This window comes from Cryptosporidium muris, genomic scaffold (genome assembly GCF_000006515.1).
Source record: "Cryptosporidium muris RN66 scf_1106632373475 genomic scaffold, whole genome shotgun sequence".
Classification (NCBI taxonomy): Eukaryota; Apicomplexa; class Conoidasida; order Eucoccidiorida; family Cryptosporidiidae; genus Cryptosporidium; species Cryptosporidium muris.
The window spans coordinates 360,895-378,863 of NW_002196574.1; the positions used below are offsets into that span (position 1 = coordinate 360,895).

Here is a 17,969-nt window from a genome sequence, read left to right on the forward strand (position 1 = left end):
ATATTTACAGCATTATAAATCTGTATAAGAAAGTACTTATATAAAGAAAAGTGTGGATTAGTTATTCAGCAAACTAAAGAGTTAAATCGTGATTATTTACATAGAGGAGACCAATTTTTATATTTTAATATCACATTTTTCAATTTCCTTTTTAAAAAGTTAGGTTTCCATACTTTAACAAAAAAAATTATTTGGATTTCTTTAAATTTCATGTTAACTTGTGTACTTTAACATATATTCCTATGAATTATTATTTTATTAGACTCCTAAGTTATGTTCTTCCACAGTTTCGCAAAGACAAATAAATCCACTATAGGATCTTTAGCGCCACTTGTTAGGTGTTGTGATTTTTCCAGGCAGAAGGTGTTTCAGTATATAATTGGGATCCCTAAGTCAGAAATCTGATAATGGATACAATAAAGCTTGATATATATTAATAATTTGAGTAATAAAATGAATATTTTATTTTGTCATAGGAACTTGAGAAGTTTTTCTAAAATCTGCGAATACTATAAATATGGTAGGGAATGCCCTCTACATGCAACTACAAGAAAATACACCTTTGAAAAAGCAAAAGAGTGTTACAATATGTCGAAGCATATTGAGAATATAATTGAGTCATTTAATAGTGCACCTACAGAGAGCTTTCTGACTTTAGATATTTTAAATAAGCCTCCTGAAACATTTATTAAGACATACTCTAGGAAATACTCAGATTCCATTAAAGAAGGTGATTTGAATACTTGGAATACACTTAAAAAATCAGAAATTGAAGATATTCTCAAGGACTCATTGCAAGGTTTCGAAGATTATATAAAGGAGAATTCTGTATGCTCTCAATTTTTAATATCTTTTATTTCCAAAGAACGAGATTATCAAAAATCAAAACTACTTGAAATTATGTCATCTTACCTTCCTAATAGCTTGCAAAATGTAATTAATTATATATCCGAAATCCCTGGAAAATTAACAAGACCAGAACTTTGTTTTTTAATATTTTTGTGCATGAATAACTCAAGTAATGAGATCTCAATAGAATCTTTAAAGTCTGAAATACAATTAAATAGTTCTCAACGTATTCTTATTAAAGCTTTAGAAATGATACATATTGCATCCTTATTACATGATGATATTGTCGACGAAAGCGATATTAGAAGAGGGAAGACATCTACACATTTAAAATTTGGTAACAAAATTGCTATCCTTACAGGAGATTTTTTGTTCTCTAGAGCTTGCCACTCTGTTGCATTTTTAGAAAATATAAATGCAATGAAACATGTTTCACTTATTGTAGAAGGTTTGGTAAGAGGTGAACTACTTCAATATAATGATCTGAGAGAATTCTTAGATGAAATAAAGGAAAATCTTGATGAAATGAAGAATCAAAATTCTACCACAACCCAAATAGATATATTTAACAAATATATGAAGAACTATCTTTCAAAAATTTATTATAAAACAGCTTCTTTAATGTCTCATGGGGTTAGTGCTTGTGTGGAAGTTAATGGAATGCAGCAATCATCTAATTTAATTGGGAATGAACTTTTTAATATAAAGAAAAAAACAATCTTCAATATTGGTTTAAACTTTGGAATTGCATTTCAGCTATTAGATGATTTGTTAGATATCATAAATCCAGAAGCTAACAAAGTGTTGAATAAACCAATAATGAAGGATATTATACAAGGAGTTTTGACAGTGCCTACTTTATTTGCTATTCAAGAAGCTCCAGGTAATATGATCCCCTTATTATATAATATTGTTGAGAATAAAAATTTTACACCAAATTCAAAATCCCAATTATTAGATATTTGTACAGATACAATGGCAATCTTAAAAACTAGATTATGTATTGCTTTATATCTAGAATCATATATCAAATCATTTCAACAGATATGTAATATTTCATCACCAGTATATCCTGGATTTTTTAGAATAGCAGAAAAGTTGTTAACAAGAATTCCCAAATAAAAGTTTTATTTTACTTAATAAGTTAAAGTAGAAAAGTAAAAAAAACATAACTTTCTACAAATTTCAAATATTCATTATTATATAAAACTTAACATATAAGAGAATTTGAAAGATATAATAAAATAAGGGATAAAATGACGGAAATTTACTTATATACCAAATTCTAATTATATAAGCACAAAGATATTGGAATATATATAATTGATCATATTAATCTAACATAGTCTCATAGAAGGAAATATCAATATTATCTATTGAATATCCTGAATTTCCCTTGATAGACATAGCAATATACCCTTCCTTTAAAGCAGTTTTGCAGTTTCTAACATCATCATCGATAAAAATTACTTGATCAGGTTTAATATTATAAGTCTCACAAACTTTTTTAAGATGAAAAGACTTCCCAGATGGCATTGGATTGATTAGACCAATTTGAAGATAGTCTTGAGGTTTTTGCCATAATTTTGGGTAGTAGCAGAATGTACTATCTATTTCAAAAGAAGCTTTACTTTTCTTCAAAGATAAACTAATCAAATCACTACCAGAAATACATACATCTTTGAATTCTGGAGGTATTAACTTTTTATCTGAAAAAGTAACTACACTAATTGGTATATTCATTTTTTGAGCTATTGATGCTAAAATATTAAAGTCTTGGGATAAACTTAACAAAAATACACTTCCTGAAGCAGACAAAGGATTTATATAACCTCCTGAATGTCTTGTCATCATTGTTAAATCAAAATCTGTTGCTATAACTCGTATACCTATATTATTATATGCATAATCAAGAAATTCTTGATGTAGCTTAGTACGTTGCAAATAGTTAAGATGTGAAGACAAGATAGAGATTTGGAAAGTTGTAAACCAGTAGTAAAATCTCTTTTGAGCAATACTGACCATATATACCAAATATAAAGTTATTTATAAATCCTTAGTCTACCAAGTTTGCAATTGTTTTGAGGTATCTAAGATTTTCTCGTAAATTGCCGGTATGTTAGATACAGGACGTTAGCGTGGTATTGTGATTTGCTTTTAGAGGGGAAGGAATCTCACTAAACATTTTGCTTTTTGTTTTAGAGACTATTTATTACATCTAAAACGTGTAACTTATGGAATTAGAATATCCAAGAGATGAGGAGTGGATAGATTTGTCACTATCTAAACTAGAGGGGGAGTTACATAGTATCAAGAATGAAATAGCATCTGATATGAAACTTAAAGTTGTAGATTTATTGAATTTTTGTACCAAGAACCTTTTTAAAATGAAATCTGAAGTTATTGAAAACTTAGAAAAAGGTTTAAGGGGATATTCAACTAAAATTGAAGTACTACCATCTCAGATTAAGACTATTAGAGGTTTAAGACATAAATTACAACAGTCTATAGAGTTAGTTGATCATTTAATTAAACTGAAAAAGTGTCATGAAGGTTTTAAAGAGAGTTTAAATGATAAGAATTATGAGTTATGTGCTAAGTTTATAGAAGAATATTTACCTATAAGAAAGTCATGTATTAAATTTGAGGAGACAATTTGTTCTGATTTAGATAAAGGTAGGGATATATTTTACAACATAGTTTGTGACTTATTTGATCAGAGCTTGAATAATGGTAACCAAGAGGGAGTTTTTTATTATGTAAGACTTTTTGTACCATTAGGAAAGTCACAAGAGGGATTAAGGAGATATATAACTTTTATTAGAGGTAATATAAGTGATTTATGTATGAAAAAATATAACAATGCATTGAAAGATTCTCAAATTAAGGGATCTAAATTGGATTATGTAGATATTTTTACATCTCTATTTATTTCAATAGCAAATACTATTCAGGATTATCAAGGCAAGATTCCAGATTTTGCAAAATATGATACTGAATTGGAAGATACATCCCCTTTTAACGATTATAAGAAACGAAGTACTATGTTGATTTTTTACAGAGGTATTGAAGAAGAACTTTATATTCAGGAAAATAAGTTGATAGATAGATTTGAAAAAGATCATAAACTATATCTGGATATTGAATGGAATGACCCGGATATAAAATTAGAGGATTTGGGAATATCCCATCGTGAATTAGATGAGTTCTTAGATAAATATACTCTAATTAGTAGACTTCACTACCAATTTCAAGTTTATTTTATAGGTATTATAAACTCATGTCAAATATCAGAAATGGATGAAACTGAAAATTGTTTATCTAATGTACCTAAGGACTCTTCTAATAATATGGAATCTTCAATAGAACAAGTTTTTTCTAGAATTCAAGATTTGAATACTAAATATGTTTCTTGTGAATATGGATATTTGCTATTTTCAATATATCAAGCTCTTAAAACTACAGATGAAGTATTATGGAATGACAGGGATACCATGGTTTCTACTTTTGTAGAAGATAGTTTCTTTTTATTACATAAATCTTTATCAAGATGTATGTCAATTGGGGATGTTAATGCTTTAAAGATTATTCTAAATTACATAAATTATTTATTGCAAGATGTAATTAAACCCCAAATTATTGAAAATTTTCAAAATGCTAAACCTTTATACGAACAAGCTCTAGGGAATAGTAATGATGAAATTATTAACTATAATCTTTCCCATTTAATGACCTTGATACAACAGACGCAGGAACAAAAACAAATATCAAGTAATATCGGTGCTAGATATTCATGGTCTCATTCACTTAATAATTTACAAGCCTGTATAGAAAATATAGAGATTTTAAAGGAGACAATATTACGTGATTTTGAGGCTGATTACCAACAATTGCTTAATCTTCAAAATGGGTTATACCATGAAATTATAGAAATAATGACCAAAATATTTAAGAATTTAATAGCAGAATATAGACAGTTGCATGATTATTATGGTAAGATTACACTTCAAATTCTTAGTAAAATTGCTATCTCACCTATTTTAATGACTTTACATGAGGATATTTCCTATGAAATTACTGAGGAAGAAAGTAGAGATTATACTTTAAATCAATCATTTATACCAGCTATGATTAATTCTTTACAAGTTATTAATGAACATCTTAAATCCTATTACAATATTAAAAGTACAGAATATATTATGTCATTAATGATTGAACGAGTAGCACTGAAAATTGAACAAATTATTACTAATTACCCTGATACAAAACGATTTACCTTATATGGAGCTTTAGTATTTGAAAGTGATATAAGAAATCTCCAATCATTTACTAATTCACTTTTATCAATTAGTATTCGACATAAATTTTCTAGATTAATGGAAATATGTGATATTCTAAATATTACTAATTTAGAAGAGCTTGAAGAACTTCTTAAAACAGATTTTCCAAACAGAAATTGGCACATTAGTAAAACTGAACTTTCTAAAATTTTACATCTCAAATCAGATCTAGATCAAACAAAGGTTAATCAATTAATTAAGAAATACAGTCATTTTTTTAGTTAGATATTTAATGTAAGATTGATCTTATTTTTTATATTCAGTCTGATATTTAATAGAATATAATCCAATATTATTTACCAAAATTCTAATCTTAAATTTATTAATATTATAAATTATCTTTATTTCTTGTAAACATTATTTCATAAATCTTATATTCATCATAAATAAGTTCTTAAAATATTAAAGTATTATAAATTATATTTCTATTTCTACTTTTAATAAATCTAATAAAATTTATTCAATCTCATTTTTCTAGAAAAAAGAATCCATATTATTCATTTCTAACTTTATATTCAATATTAAGAATTCTAATGATCTTATTCTATTTTATATTATTAATATAACTTCCTGTATATTTTATTTTAAATCTACTAATTAAATATAATTAAATGAATAATATTGAAATATTAGAAAATTCTATTATATTATATTAATTAATATTCATGTACTTTTAATATTATTTAATTATATATTAACTAAAATCAATTTTGTTTTTTATTAAATATAAAGAATTTTTCAACATCTATTTAAAATAATTTTAATCTATATTCTAATATAATCAATTTAACATTAATAATTTTAATATATACTATTAAATTAATAAGGGTAATTAAATTTTATATTACAAAAAAAAAAATATAACACTAGTAAATTAACCTTATATAAACTTTTTTTTTAATTCAAAATAATATCTTTATAATAATAAATATTAATAATCACTTTTTATATTCAAAATCTTTATTTAAATATTTTATAAATATATTCTTATTTATATATTTTTTAGCTACAGATTATTATTTGTAAGATAATAAATATAAATATATTACAACTATATAATTCTCTTTATTAGTTTCTTAAATATATAATTTTTAAAAATTATCATATCTGAAAATAAAGAATCAAATATATTTGAACTATTTTAATAAAATAAAATATTTATAATTAGTTTAATGTTTTGATCTTTTTGTAATAAAATTATATTCTATAAAACCTATTGAGAAGTCTATTAGTAAAATACCTAATATGTAGCTTATATACTTTTTATAATTTATTATTTTCCTTATTAAACAATAGTTAAAATTCAAATATATTAGAATTTAAATTAATTAATATAACAAGTATATTACATAACCTTAAAGCTTCACTTTTATATTATTGAATAGAATTCTAAAAATTCAAAACAATCTTTCCAAAATATTTAGATATTTATATTCATTTTTCTTATTAAATTAAAAATTTATTATTAATGCAATTTTTAAAAAAAACTTAATTTCCTTACTTAAGTTATTTTGAAATTATATATACCTAAATAAATAACGGTTCGGTTTACTATTAGACTTTACCAAATCTCTTTACATATATCTATTTATTGAAAATATTAAATATACAAAAAACTTATTTTTATTTATATAAGCAATTTTGTTTGTTATAATCTATTTCATAAAACTATAGGAATTTATATCATTAATTATCCCAATTTTCCTTAAGATATTTTAAGTTGCAAATGACTACCTATAATAATAGTTTTCGACATTCTAGACATTTATTTAATTAATATAAACATCAAACTATTAAAGGAGATTATCATTATAAAATAAAAAAAAATATAATAGCCTAATTAATATAATGAAAATTTCTTATTATTTACTAATATATAGTTTTTAACCTAATATCAGTATAATTTTATTTTTTTTTTTTCTTTAGATTTTATAATTTGAAATTTTACATATTCTAATATTTAAATTATTTACTTATTTTTCAAAAATATCTCAATTATTTTATTATTATAAACTAATGAAATTCTTTTAAATTAATATTAGTAATATCAATCTCTTCAAAATTCATAAGTATCCTAAGTTCTTATATTTTTATTCTATTTCAACATATATTATTACCAAAATATAATTTGTTATTTTACACCTAAAAATTTAGTAAAATTTTTTATAAATATAATACCCTAAATTTTTTTTTCTTTCTAATAAATATATTTACTTTCAAATCTTAATCTTAATAATATATCAATAATACTTGTATAGTATATAAAATAAAATTTTGTTAATATTTTTAGATTCAAATCTTTGGATATGAATATTTCAATTAATAATATTCCTTTATTTATCACAAAATATTTATATTTTAATTTTATCTCCATAATTTCATTAATATTATTAAATTATTAATGATCTCCTTTTTATTTAATATTTATTATAAATTTTCTTTTTTCTATAACAGTATAATTATTATTTTGATATTCTAATTTATATTTTAAATATTTGGAAATTTAAAGATAGTTAATAATAGTAATTTATATCTAGTATAAAATTATGCAATATTGTATAACAAAATATACTATAACATAAAATATAATAAAATAGAATATGGGAGTTTGTTATAGTTAATTATAAGGTTATTTTATACTATAATTATACTTAATTACATTTAAAAATATACTTTATAAGTTTAAAACTCTCTTATAATGTTAAATATTATATATAATATAAAATTTTATATTTGGTAAATTAAAAAGTATAATAAATTTAAGTATATGATCACCAATTAAACAACTAATACAAAAATTAAATATAAGTTCTATATATGGATATATTTTAACTATTATAAATAGTTTATAATTTTAATTTTTAAATAATAAAATTGGTCTGTCTCGCATGTAATATATGCATGTTTAAGCGCTAAATTATCTGGAATTTTTCCCAATTTACGAGCTTACTTAAATAATTATAGTCAACGAGTGACTTAGGTAAAATCTGAATTTGGTTGTAATATTACAGGAAGGTTTAATTATGGTAAATATTTCCTAAGTATATTATACATATGGGTGATTAATGCCAAATAACAGCTATAATACTAACAATAGTAGGGAGATACAAAGTAAGCATGACTCCAAAATTGAGAATTTTAAGGTTAATGAAAAAGTTGGGCGTTATATAAAGATCAGAGAGGTTTGTTTATAATAGAATTTTTAGTGGTTAAGTCTCGAAAAATAAAACTTTTTTTGACTTTTTTCCTTTAGATTGGATCTGGATCATATGGTAAGGCTATCCTTGTTAAGGATATATATAAAGGGAAAGAATATGTAATGAAAGTAATAAATGTTTCTAAACTTTCCCCAAGTGAGCGTAAAGATGCTATAAATGAAGTGAAACTACTAAGTAGTGTGAGACATCCTTGCATTGTTTGTTTCCGTGAATCATTTGTTGAAGCAGGTTTGCTAAATATAGTTATGGAGTATGCAGAAAGAGGAGATTTATTTAGAAGAATAAACGCACAAAAACAATTGAAGAGAGGTTTTCTTGAAAGGCAAATTGTTAGATGGTTGACGCAAGCCTTGTTAGGACTAGCTTATTTACATAGTCGCAAAATACTTCACAGAGATATAAAGAGTCAAAATATGTTTATATCATATTATGGATTAAAGATTGGAGATTTTGGAATTGCAAAGGTAGGTTTTATTAATATATTAAAAACGATAATATAATTTTGGATAAAAATTGAGATAAATGAATAATCCATAAATTTATTGGTTTTTATAAAGTATTTTTATATATTTATCTTTCTATAAGAAATAGTAAGAATAATTTATTAATTTTAGTATGAAAGATGAATGTATTTAATTGAATAATATTTTGATATATTTAATATTGGAGTATAACTAATATTTTATTGGATTATTTCAATTATTATATATTAGTCTTCAATTTTTTTTTTTACTTTTGGGATTTTTTAATAATTTGAAATAATTTTCAATTTTATTATTTTCAGACACTTGAGAATACTGGAGCTTTTGCTAAGACTACAATTGGAACTCCCTACTATTTATCTCCAGAAATTTGTTCTTCAAAACCATATTCTTGGTCATCTGATATTTGGGCTCTTGGGTAAGTTTATAATAATAATATTATTATAAAATTAATTATTTATTATATTTATAGATGTGTTGCTTATGAGATGTGTTCTTTAAGAGTGCCTTTTGATGCACCTAATCTTAAAATGCTAGTTGAGAAAATTACAAATGGTAAGTTGACTTATAGTAATTTTTTCAATATTAAAGTATGATAAATATGATAATAATATATTTGTAAATATTAGGAATTATTGCACCTATATCAAATATATATTCTTCAGGATTACAAAATGTAATAATGGATATGCTAATTACAGATAGTAAGCTTAGACCAACAGCAAGTGAACTTCTACAATATTCAAGAATTGAGGTAAGTTTATATTATAAATGGGGGCTTAGAGTAAGATGGAAATTGTTTCAATATGAATATTTTTAAATGATGATTGAGAGGTATATAGTAATAATTTTGTGGAATATTAAATAATATTGATCAAAGTTCAAAAGATTGGATCCAGTGAATTTTTTTTATTTATTTTAAGCCTCTAGATATAAATTTAAATTAAAATAAGATCATTGTGTTTATTATAATTTCTATATAATCAGGCTGAACTTAAGCTAATGAAAAGAGAGGCTATCTCAATATGTAGAAACAAGTCTAGTAATTGTGCTGCTGTTAGTTTTGCAACTTCTATTATTGAAGCAATAAGGTAAGATATTAGTTGGAATAATATTAAAGATATTTTGTAGTTATCTTGACTTTTTTATTATTATTGATTGTATTTAATGAGATTATTCATTATATATTTTAATAACAAAAATCCCAATAATTATTTTAGTGCTGTTCAGGTATGCTATTATGGTAGTAGCCCAACTTTATCAATTTGTTCTACAGTATGTAGTCCGATGTTTGAGGATAATTCGGTAAATAATCAATTGGTATTTAATATTGGGGGCAGAACCGCAAGTAGAATGGAAGAGGTGGAAGATGGAGTTAATCTAATCAAATCAGAGAAATACTATACTCAATATAGTGAAGAGACTGAATCCGAAATAAATCACAGTGAATATAATGAACAGGAAACTATTCTGAATAGGGAAAAGACATCAAATATAGAATCTGTAGGATCTGAGCAATCTACAGATGTACAAATTTATGTATCATCAATTACAAACAATGCTAAAGATCCAAAATCTGTTTATTTGAAGCCAACAAGCATCTTACTTGATAAGAGTGGTTCTAAAAACAAGTCAATACAAGCATTCTCATTTCGTGTTAATATGCCATACAACTAGAGCAAAGATTACAAAGATAAATCGTAAAAATCGTAATATACATTCTTCATATATAAAATAAAAAACTAACAAGGGATAATTTTACCATCTATAAGTTGTTAGTTGTTAGTAACTTCTATAATTCTGACAAATATTAGTAACTACTATTTATAAAGCATTATTTGTTGATCATGTCAATATGCGGGTAGGACAGAAACACTTTGGCTATAAATAGGTATTATACAATAAAAGAAGTTGAGTACTTGGGTTTAATCATGAAGAGTGAGTCAAATATAAGCAAGAGGGACACTAAAGAGATAGATGATGTAAATATAAATTCCTTTTCACATATTTCGGATGATGATATACCACAATCACTACAAAGTACTATAGAAGATATTCAGAATCACTTTAAAAGCATGTCACAAGCAATATTGAGTAGAATTGATGATATGGGTGCAAAGATTGACCAATTAGAATACATGTTAAATGATATAGTATCTGAACTAGATACTATTGAAAATAATAAGAATAATAATATCCTAGAAACAACTACTCAGAGTGATTCTAAGTGTATAGATAAAGATCAAACAACTTGAAGTATCTATAAACTCCGAAGATGATACTATAGGAGTGATCCACTGAGGTTCAATATATATAATATTAATGTGTATTATATAACTCTTTTATCTGCAATTTTAGATAAACATTTGGAACTGGGGTTCTATTTGACTTCCCAAATTCCCAAAATGCTAAATACCAAGATATTAATTTGCAATATGTAATAATAAGTTTAAGAAGTCATGACTATCACTCACAATTATAGGGTTATGTTCTAGCCTGAATATCTGAATACCACGTGATAATTACCATTAAGTTTTCTGTCGCTAGGGTATCCCGCCTTGTTATTAATTTTATTTCATAAGTCTTTTATAACTAGATTTGAAGATATCTACCCAGTAATTTATAGTCTACAGTGTAGACGTGGAAAATACGTCTAAGCCTATCGTTCGAAATAAGTAGAAAACTATCATTGGTTACCTACATCTAGCCTTGACTTGTCAAGGTGATGGACTTAATGTACTTTTTGAGCCAATATTGTAGAGATGAAAGGATGCGGTTAAAAAAAAGTGTCAGACATTTATGGAGAGATGAGTGAAGGTTTAGTGGAAGTTTATAAATAATTAGTTGTAGAGGTGAATATTAGGACTCAATTGCAGTGATACTTTGAGTAAGAGCTGTAAAATTCTATAAGTATTACATTTCTCTTGTGGTTCTCTCTCTAAAGGGTTGTAATGTTTAGTACTTTTCAAATAAACAACAATAGGGATTATTCTTGACTATTTGAAGATACTGGTTTCTATCTATAAACTTTGTTTATTTTGAATATATATTACTATGGATAAATCTGCATATGGTTTCTTATTCTCATCAAAGTTATGTATGACGAATAGTTCAGCTTTTGGAGGATTTAGCAAATTTACATCAAATGGAAACAAGGGGTTTTATGAAGTAGAATCAGCTAATAGAGATTCTTTTGGAAAACAACCAATAGTAAATGAAGTTACTATGAAGTCAAAGTCAATTGTAGGTAAAACAGATGTATGTTTGGGAACATCTTTAGACAATATAAATGACAATAATTATAGATCTAGACCATATGAAGCCACACCTACAGATAGTACCTTTGTTCAATCTTTGTCTTTCTTTCTTACTCAAATAGCAACAGCTAATTCATCTAACTCTAGTTATGATATTGGAATGTTAACTCCATTTCATGCTGTATGTGTTCCATCCATTCCTATAAGAGCCTACTTAATGCGGATAGCTCATCACTTTGGTTGTAGCAATGAATGCTTTGTTTTAGCTTTAATTTATATTGGAAGAATTATAAAAGTAAATAGAAATTTTACACTATCTTTATTGAATGTTCATCGTGTAATTGTGACTGCATTGATGCTTGCAACGAAGTTTTTTGATGATGTCTACTATTCCAATGCTTTCTATGCTCGCATCTCTGGTGTTGGGACAAAAGAACTTAACTCATTAGAGATCCACTTCTTGCGTCTTGTGAGGTTTCAGCTATTTGTTACTATACAAGAATATGAAGCTTGTAGGAGTTGTGTAATGAGAGCAGCTGAAGCTGTAGCTACTGCTTCCATTTTACCCTCAATGATTATGCAACCTTGTGATATGAACAATCTCAACTCTACTTTTGGAATAAATTCTAACATTACTAACAATACACTATTTAATGAGTATACCTGTTCTTGCTCCTCAAACTCATGTTATTGTGGTTTTGGAACAAATAGAATTAGTTTTAATACAAACATAAATGGTCATGTAACAAACCCTGCTACATCTTTATCAAATTCCCAAGTAATTACCCCAGAGTCTACAGCTCCTAGCAGCAACAATAGTTTTATAGCACCTGATCCTTACTTTCCCTGTTGTACTAAGTTTAATTCAGTACATGATAAAAATCAACATGGTTATATTGAGCCTGTACAATTAAGTTCTATATGTCATTCTAGTTCTAATGGGTGTTATGGAGGCTCTGATCAAACTCGGGTTAATTATGGAAATACATATCAAATAAATCAAGTACATATCCAGGGGAATTTTTCTAACAACTTTAATACCTCACTGAATTATTCAGGAGGAAGTGTCCATGTATATTCAAATAATAATAAGGGACTAGTTAATCAGCATTCTCAGCATTCTTGGCAGAATGCAAGCCGACCTTATTCTGCTCCCCAAAGTACAATAAATATCAATACTAATAGTAATAACAACTTCAATATAAATGGCTGTAAACAAATATCTAATAGTGTAAATTTAGCAAACTTTAAGGAAACTCATCATTCAATATGTGGAGTTAATAATCAAAGTCGTCCTAATATCTCGTCACAGATAACTTGTCAGGATACAGTAGCTATGAGTGATAGCTCGATTCACTCCAATAGAAATCGTATATATAATATTTCAGATGGTCAAATTTCCTCTGCAATATCTAGTATTGTAAATACAGATGTACCTATATCACCAGAAGATTTGACAAGTTCTCTAACACAAGATATGGCCATTAAGACGTACAATCTATACTATTCTACACTCCTTGATAACAGGCTAATTGCTTGAATGAAAGATAATACCTAGTTCATTTTTAAATGTATCTACCACTCATTTCCGAGTCACTAGTATGTAATTATGAAAGTTTTAAAAGTATTTGTAGACTCACTAGCCAAAGCTTATGTAAATCTTTATATATTTTTTTTACTGATAAATTCCTTAATATCCCTATGAGAATAAAACAGTAGTAAATTAGTTGGGTACTAAGAGGTTTGGGTGAGACTGTGAAGTTCCCATTAAATAGTTTTATTTAAGATAATATTTCAGAATTACTTCACTATCTTTGGATCTAATTAAGTCACGATTTCTATTTTGACTAATTTAATATTCAACAAGATTTCTAAGAACTTGTAATTTAACTAATTAATTGCTAAATTGTAAATATTCCGAATAAATTACTTATAAATCTTTTAGTTTACTGCAATCTCGATATCTAGAACTCTTCTAAGTTGAGCTTGAATCCTAGTTAGTGGTTTTAATTGATATTTAATAAAGTTCTTGCGGAGTTTATATCTTAAGTAGACAGCTTCAAGTAGTTGAACTAAAGGTTCGAATGCTGCAAGTTTTTCTCTCTGTTTATGAGCCATAGTTTTAGCAGCATTCTTTGTTAAGAAAACCATAGTTTTACCTACTGCCCACTCTTTTTTGGGAATTTCACAGATTTCAAGCATCCTCTGAGCTAAGATACTAGGATCTGTTTCTTTATCATTTGCAATACTTAAGTCGCAGTATTTGAATTGGTAGATAAACTCACTGAAGAGACGACGGTATGAATAACCAAGATTCCTCAACTGTAATGCCTCTAAAATAGATAATGAATGGAGTTGTATTAGAACCTTAGATGCAACCCAATCCAGTGGTTTCTTAGATTCGTTAGGCTTAACACAACGTATAAAATGAGGCTCTGTCTGGTCTACAATTTCCATAAGGGAATTCAAAGAATTCATAAATTGATTACCTATTAGCTGACCTTTAGCAATTTTGCCTCTTTCAACAACTATACCTTTGAATAAATCGGCCACAAGTTGGTTTGGAGATTTCTGGACAACTTCTACCAGTTCAGCTCTTAAAACATCCTTATTTTTAAATAAGAAACCTTCTGCACAATATTGGATATCTCCAATAGTATGAGATACTATGAAATTCTTTTCTCCACTAATCTTTGCTGGCTTTAGAGAGTCATTATTCTTTAAATTTGAATAGGCAGCTGACAAAAACTTCTCATCACTACCATTTGGAACTAAACATTGATCCTCAAGAGCTGACAGAATTGAGTTTTTCTTATCACACAAAACTTCTAATACCTGTTTGTTTGATTTGAACTCAATATTTGCAGTTGATATACCTTCATCATTGTATAACTTCTGTTCCTTCTCAAACACTACATCTGTAAAATTCTTTTGAAGATATTCATTAGTAACATTAATAAAGAACTGTTCTAAAGAATTATTTTTAAATACTTCAAAACCAAAAATATCGAGCATTCCACAGAAAATATTGAAACCTTGTGGTGGCATAATAGTCTTATTTAGGTTTAATATAATATAGTCAAATAACTTATCATACAAACCTTTTGCTAAAGAATCCTTAAGCATACGAGATTCATCTGCCCTAAATCGACCTTCAATTATATTTTTACCAGCAGTAGTAATCTTGACAATGAGTTCTTTCTCAATGCTTGCAGGATCTAATTTACAAAGTTCCATGGCATCATTAAATATTTCTTTACTAGACTCACCAATTTTGGCTCCTTCAACTCCACCTCCTACATCTTCTGATTCTATCTCGACATTACCAAGGAGCATGACACCAGAGACTACAGATAGTATATCTTCAATCTGAGACTCCGATAATCCCATTGTTTTAAAACTCGTAATGACATCTTTGAAATCACTAACATCATCTATATTATCTACATCTAGGCACTTGGGATTGATAAACTTGTATTCTGTCAAACCTTTTAATTTAAGTTTCTCTTTCAAACCTGGAACTGCATCAGCTCCTTTCAAGATCTGGTAAAATATGTGATAACTTCTTTCAGACTCCTCCTGGGTAACTACACGGGACTTTTCAAGCAAAAAGTTCAGAACAGTACCATATTCAATACCTCCCATCCTTCCCAGTTGTAACTGCATAAAACGTCCAAAACGAGAAGAGTTATTATTACGAATTGTCTTTGCATTGCCAAATGCTTCAAGTACTGGATTTGCAGCCATAATGGCATTCTGTATCTTCAAATCCAAGTTTCCACTCTTTGAAGATGCAAAAAATTTCATAATATGTTTTGTAGCTTCTGTTTTACCTGCACCTGATTCACCACAAACTAAAATTGATTGACATCTTGCTACAGTGACAAGATTGTCAAGTGCTCTCTTTGCAATGGCAAAAACATGAGGTGGTAACTTTGAAACATCATCTATATCACGATATTGTAGGACTTTTTCATTAGTAACTAGTCCTACGTCCTTAAAAGGATTAATAGCAACTAATAATGGATCCGCAGTAGTATATATCTGATTCACCATATATCGCTGTTTCAAGAAATCTAATACACATGGAATAGAAGTATACGGTACCAGCCCAATATCTGAATAAGAATTCGGATCGAAGGGTTCATTTGCTAAATAACATGTATCTGGTTTTGCTTCAAATATTACACTACTATCAGATTCTTTCAACTTCAGAAGTGAGGCTGTTGAATCAGCTAGGACAACACATTTAGCAAATAATGAATCGGGGTCATCTTTAACTGATGGTGCAGAATCACACCATACCTCTGTTCCCTTTGCAGTCTTAGCATCAAATACAAACTTTCCTGACGCTTTACGCGTTAGGCCCTTTACATCACGTGCACTCATAATTCTAAGTTTATTTTACCAACTTAATGTAAACAGAATCTTTCCATAGAGTTCAATTTATGTAATACTTTGTACACTCATGCGATTTGTTGCACTCGGCTATACGATTATGTCTATTCATGATTAACGCGGATTTATTTATTTTTTGCGTTTGTCTATACCGCGTCATTTAGTTTTCCTTTTTTGAATTTAACCTTAAATAGAGAAAGTAAAGTATTACAAAGTTAGACTAAGATGAACATAAATACCAACTTTAACTTAACTAAAGCCTAGAATATTAAAAAATTGAGATACAAATTTGCTGTATATTATACCGCCTTATGGCGGTATAGAATATTAATAGACTAGATTTGTCAAATTATCCTAGTATGTTGTATTAGATGAGTTGCAGGATGTGGAAATACTAAGATACACAAAATTAGGTAAATATATTAGTACTATTTGAAAGTATAAAGGTCTGTGTTCTGTACTTATTTTTTGGTCACTCTTATAGATCCAGTGCACTAAATAAACGAAACCTGTTAATAAAAATTATTAAAGAAAAAAAACTCTCTACTTTCTGGATATTCTTATATATAATGAAGAATTTAGCTTTTTTTGTTACTTAGCGGTCTGTTTCATATATACTGTGTGTTATCTGAGATAAATATGCGAAGGACCGACAAAAAGCTAGGAGGTAACTTTGACTCTATAGATCGCAACATACGTGATATTTCTGAGATAAGCAGTACGTGGGGAAATCTTTCTATAGAAGATCAAAAGTATAAAGAATGTAGGAGTGGTCCCAGAACTCGAGGATATCTTAGACTATATATGATACCAACTCCAGAAATTGAATCATTACTACCCCTTCCACCTGGTTCAAAATCACCAGTGTTATACCTTAAGGAAGTCAATATATTTAATTATATTAATCATCCTATTCTTTCACGTGATTATATTTCAGTTGAACAGTTTAGAAAATAAAATGAGTTGTTATCAGATGAGCCACATACAGGCTGGCAACTCTCAGTAAGGATAAGACCTTGAAAACGATGAAATATATCAAAGACTACAAAACAAATGAAGTAATACTTAATGATGGGGATGTGGGATTATATGGAAATTTAACTGATATTTTTCTAATAGTTTTAAAGAAGATGATGTGGCTACAAAGAGATGGTGAAAAATTCAATATTCCAGAAAGGTGTTTAACTTATTTTTCAGTCCTTAGCTGGGGAAATACACTTTTTTTCTGAATCAAATAATGAACTTGTTAGAGTAATTATAAATAGATAACTGATTAATTTTCGTAAAATATGTGAGAATTCTCCAATAGGGTTTATAATATGTACTATATCACGAGTTTCAACTCCAATGTGTATTTTTGAAGAAGATAATTATGATGGGAGTGTTAAGTGGAAGAGATTAGGAAATTCAAATAGTTTATCTCTT

The 17,969-nt window shown here is 27.1% G+C and overlaps 8 protein-coding genes across 8 annotated transcripts, besides 18 other annotated features; 6 read left to right on the top strand and 2 right to left on the bottom strand.

Moving 5' to 3' along the window:
- The first annotated feature begins 426 nt into the window (after nt 1-426).
- Nucleotides 427-469: a sequence feature (AT_rich).
- Nucleotides 454-1,971, top strand: CMU_013790 (hexaprenyl pyrophosphate synthetase, putative; the record flags this gene model as incomplete). The annotated part of the gene is made up of 1 exon (XM_002141017.1): nt 454-1,971. The coding sequence occupies one exon, from the start codon at nt 454-456 to the stop codon at nt 1,969-1,971; it is 1,518 nt and encodes a 505-aa protein (XP_002141053.1).
- A 210-nt stretch (nt 1,972-2,181) lies between these two features.
- Nucleotides 2,182-2,874, bottom strand: CMU_013800 (uncharacterized protein; the record flags this gene model as incomplete). Its single annotated transcript, XM_002141018.1, has 1 exon — nt 2,182-2,874. The coding sequence occupies one exon, from the start codon at nt 2,872-2,874 to the stop codon at nt 2,182-2,184; it is 693 nt and encodes a 230-aa protein (XP_002141054.1).
- A 209-nt stretch (nt 2,875-3,083) lies between these two features.
- CMU_013810 (uncharacterized protein) lies at nt 3,084-5,414 on the top strand (the record flags this gene model as incomplete). Its single annotated transcript, XM_002141019.1, has 1 exon — nt 3,084-5,414. One exon carries the CDS (start codon nt 3,084-3,086, stop codon nt 5,412-5,414), a length of 2,331 nt encoding a protein of 776 aa, XP_002141055.1.
- Nucleotides 5,415-5,502: 88 nt separating this feature from the next.
- Nucleotides 5,503-5,650: a sequence feature (AT_rich).
- Nucleotides 5,651-5,734: 84 nt separating this feature from the next.
- Nucleotides 5,735-6,053: a sequence feature (AT_rich).
- A 16-nt stretch (nt 6,054-6,069) lies between these two features.
- Nucleotides 6,070-6,356: a sequence feature (AT_rich).
- Nucleotides 6,357-6,441: 85 nt separating this feature from the next.
- Nucleotides 6,442-6,526: a sequence feature (AT_rich).
- A 76-nt stretch (nt 6,527-6,602) lies between these two features.
- Nucleotides 6,603-6,684: a sequence feature (AT_rich).
- A 90-nt stretch (nt 6,685-6,774) lies between these two features.
- Nucleotides 6,775-6,824: a sequence feature (AT_rich).
- Nucleotides 6,825-6,997: 173 nt separating this feature from the next.
- Nucleotides 6,998-7,230: a sequence feature (AT_rich).
- A 102-nt stretch (nt 7,231-7,332) lies between these two features.
- Nucleotides 7,333-7,366: a sequence feature (AT_rich).
- A 21-nt stretch (nt 7,367-7,387) lies between these two features.
- Nucleotides 7,388-7,686: a sequence feature (AT_rich).
- Nucleotides 7,687-7,723: 37 nt separating this feature from the next.
- Nucleotides 7,724-7,791: a microsatellite.
- Nucleotides 7,792-7,818: 27 nt separating this feature from the next.
- Nucleotides 7,819-8,065: a sequence feature (AT_rich).
- Nucleotides 8,066-8,254: 189 nt separating this feature from the next.
- On the top strand, nt 8,255-10,566 carry CMU_013820 (protein kinase domain-containing protein; the record flags this gene model as incomplete). The annotated part of the gene is made up of 7 exons (XM_002141020.1): nt 8,255-8,371; nt 8,443-8,871; nt 9,192-9,307; nt 9,362-9,444; nt 9,519-9,643; nt 9,877-9,980; nt 10,110-10,566. 7 exons carry the CDS (start codon nt 8,255-8,257, stop codon nt 10,564-10,566), a joined length of 1,431 nt encoding a protein of 476 aa, XP_002141056.1.
- Nucleotides 8,877-8,911: a sequence feature (AT_rich).
- Nucleotides 8,954-9,188: a sequence feature (AT_rich).
- Nucleotides 9,313-9,360: a sequence feature (AT_rich).
- Nucleotides 9,461-9,517: a sequence feature (AT_rich).
- Nucleotides 9,791-9,841: a sequence feature (AT_rich).
- Nucleotides 10,567-10,820: 254 nt separating the features above from the next.
- On the top strand, nt 10,821-11,144 carry CMU_013830 (heat shock factor binding protein 1, putative; the record flags this gene model as incomplete). Its single annotated transcript, XM_002141021.1, has 1 exon — nt 10,821-11,144. One exon carries the CDS (start codon nt 10,821-10,823, stop codon nt 11,142-11,144), a length of 324 nt encoding a protein of 107 aa, XP_002141057.1.
- A 799-nt stretch (nt 11,145-11,943) lies between these two features.
- CMU_013840 (cyclin, N-terminal domain-containing protein) lies at nt 11,944-13,686 on the top strand (the record flags this gene model as incomplete). The annotated part of the gene is made up of 1 exon (XM_002141022.1): nt 11,944-13,686. One exon carries the CDS (start codon nt 11,944-11,946, stop codon nt 13,684-13,686), a length of 1,743 nt encoding a protein of 580 aa, XP_002141058.1.
- Nucleotides 13,687-14,087: 401 nt separating this feature from the next.
- On the bottom strand, nt 14,088-16,535 carry CMU_013850 (myosin A, putative; the record flags this gene model as incomplete). Its single annotated transcript, XM_002141023.1, has 1 exon — nt 14,088-16,535. One exon carries the CDS (start codon nt 16,533-16,535, stop codon nt 14,088-14,090), a length of 2,448 nt encoding a protein of 815 aa, XP_002141059.1.
- A 648-nt stretch (nt 16,536-17,183) lies between these two features.
- CMU_013860 (uncharacterized protein) lies at nt 17,184-17,501 on the top strand (the record flags this gene model as incomplete). The annotated part of the gene is made up of 1 exon (XM_002141024.1): nt 17,184-17,501. The coding sequence occupies one exon, from the start codon at nt 17,184-17,186 to the stop codon at nt 17,499-17,501; it is 318 nt and encodes a 105-aa protein (XP_002141060.1).
- Nucleotides 17,430-17,450: a sequence feature (AT_rich).
- Nucleotides 17,502-17,969: the final 468 nt, after the last annotated feature.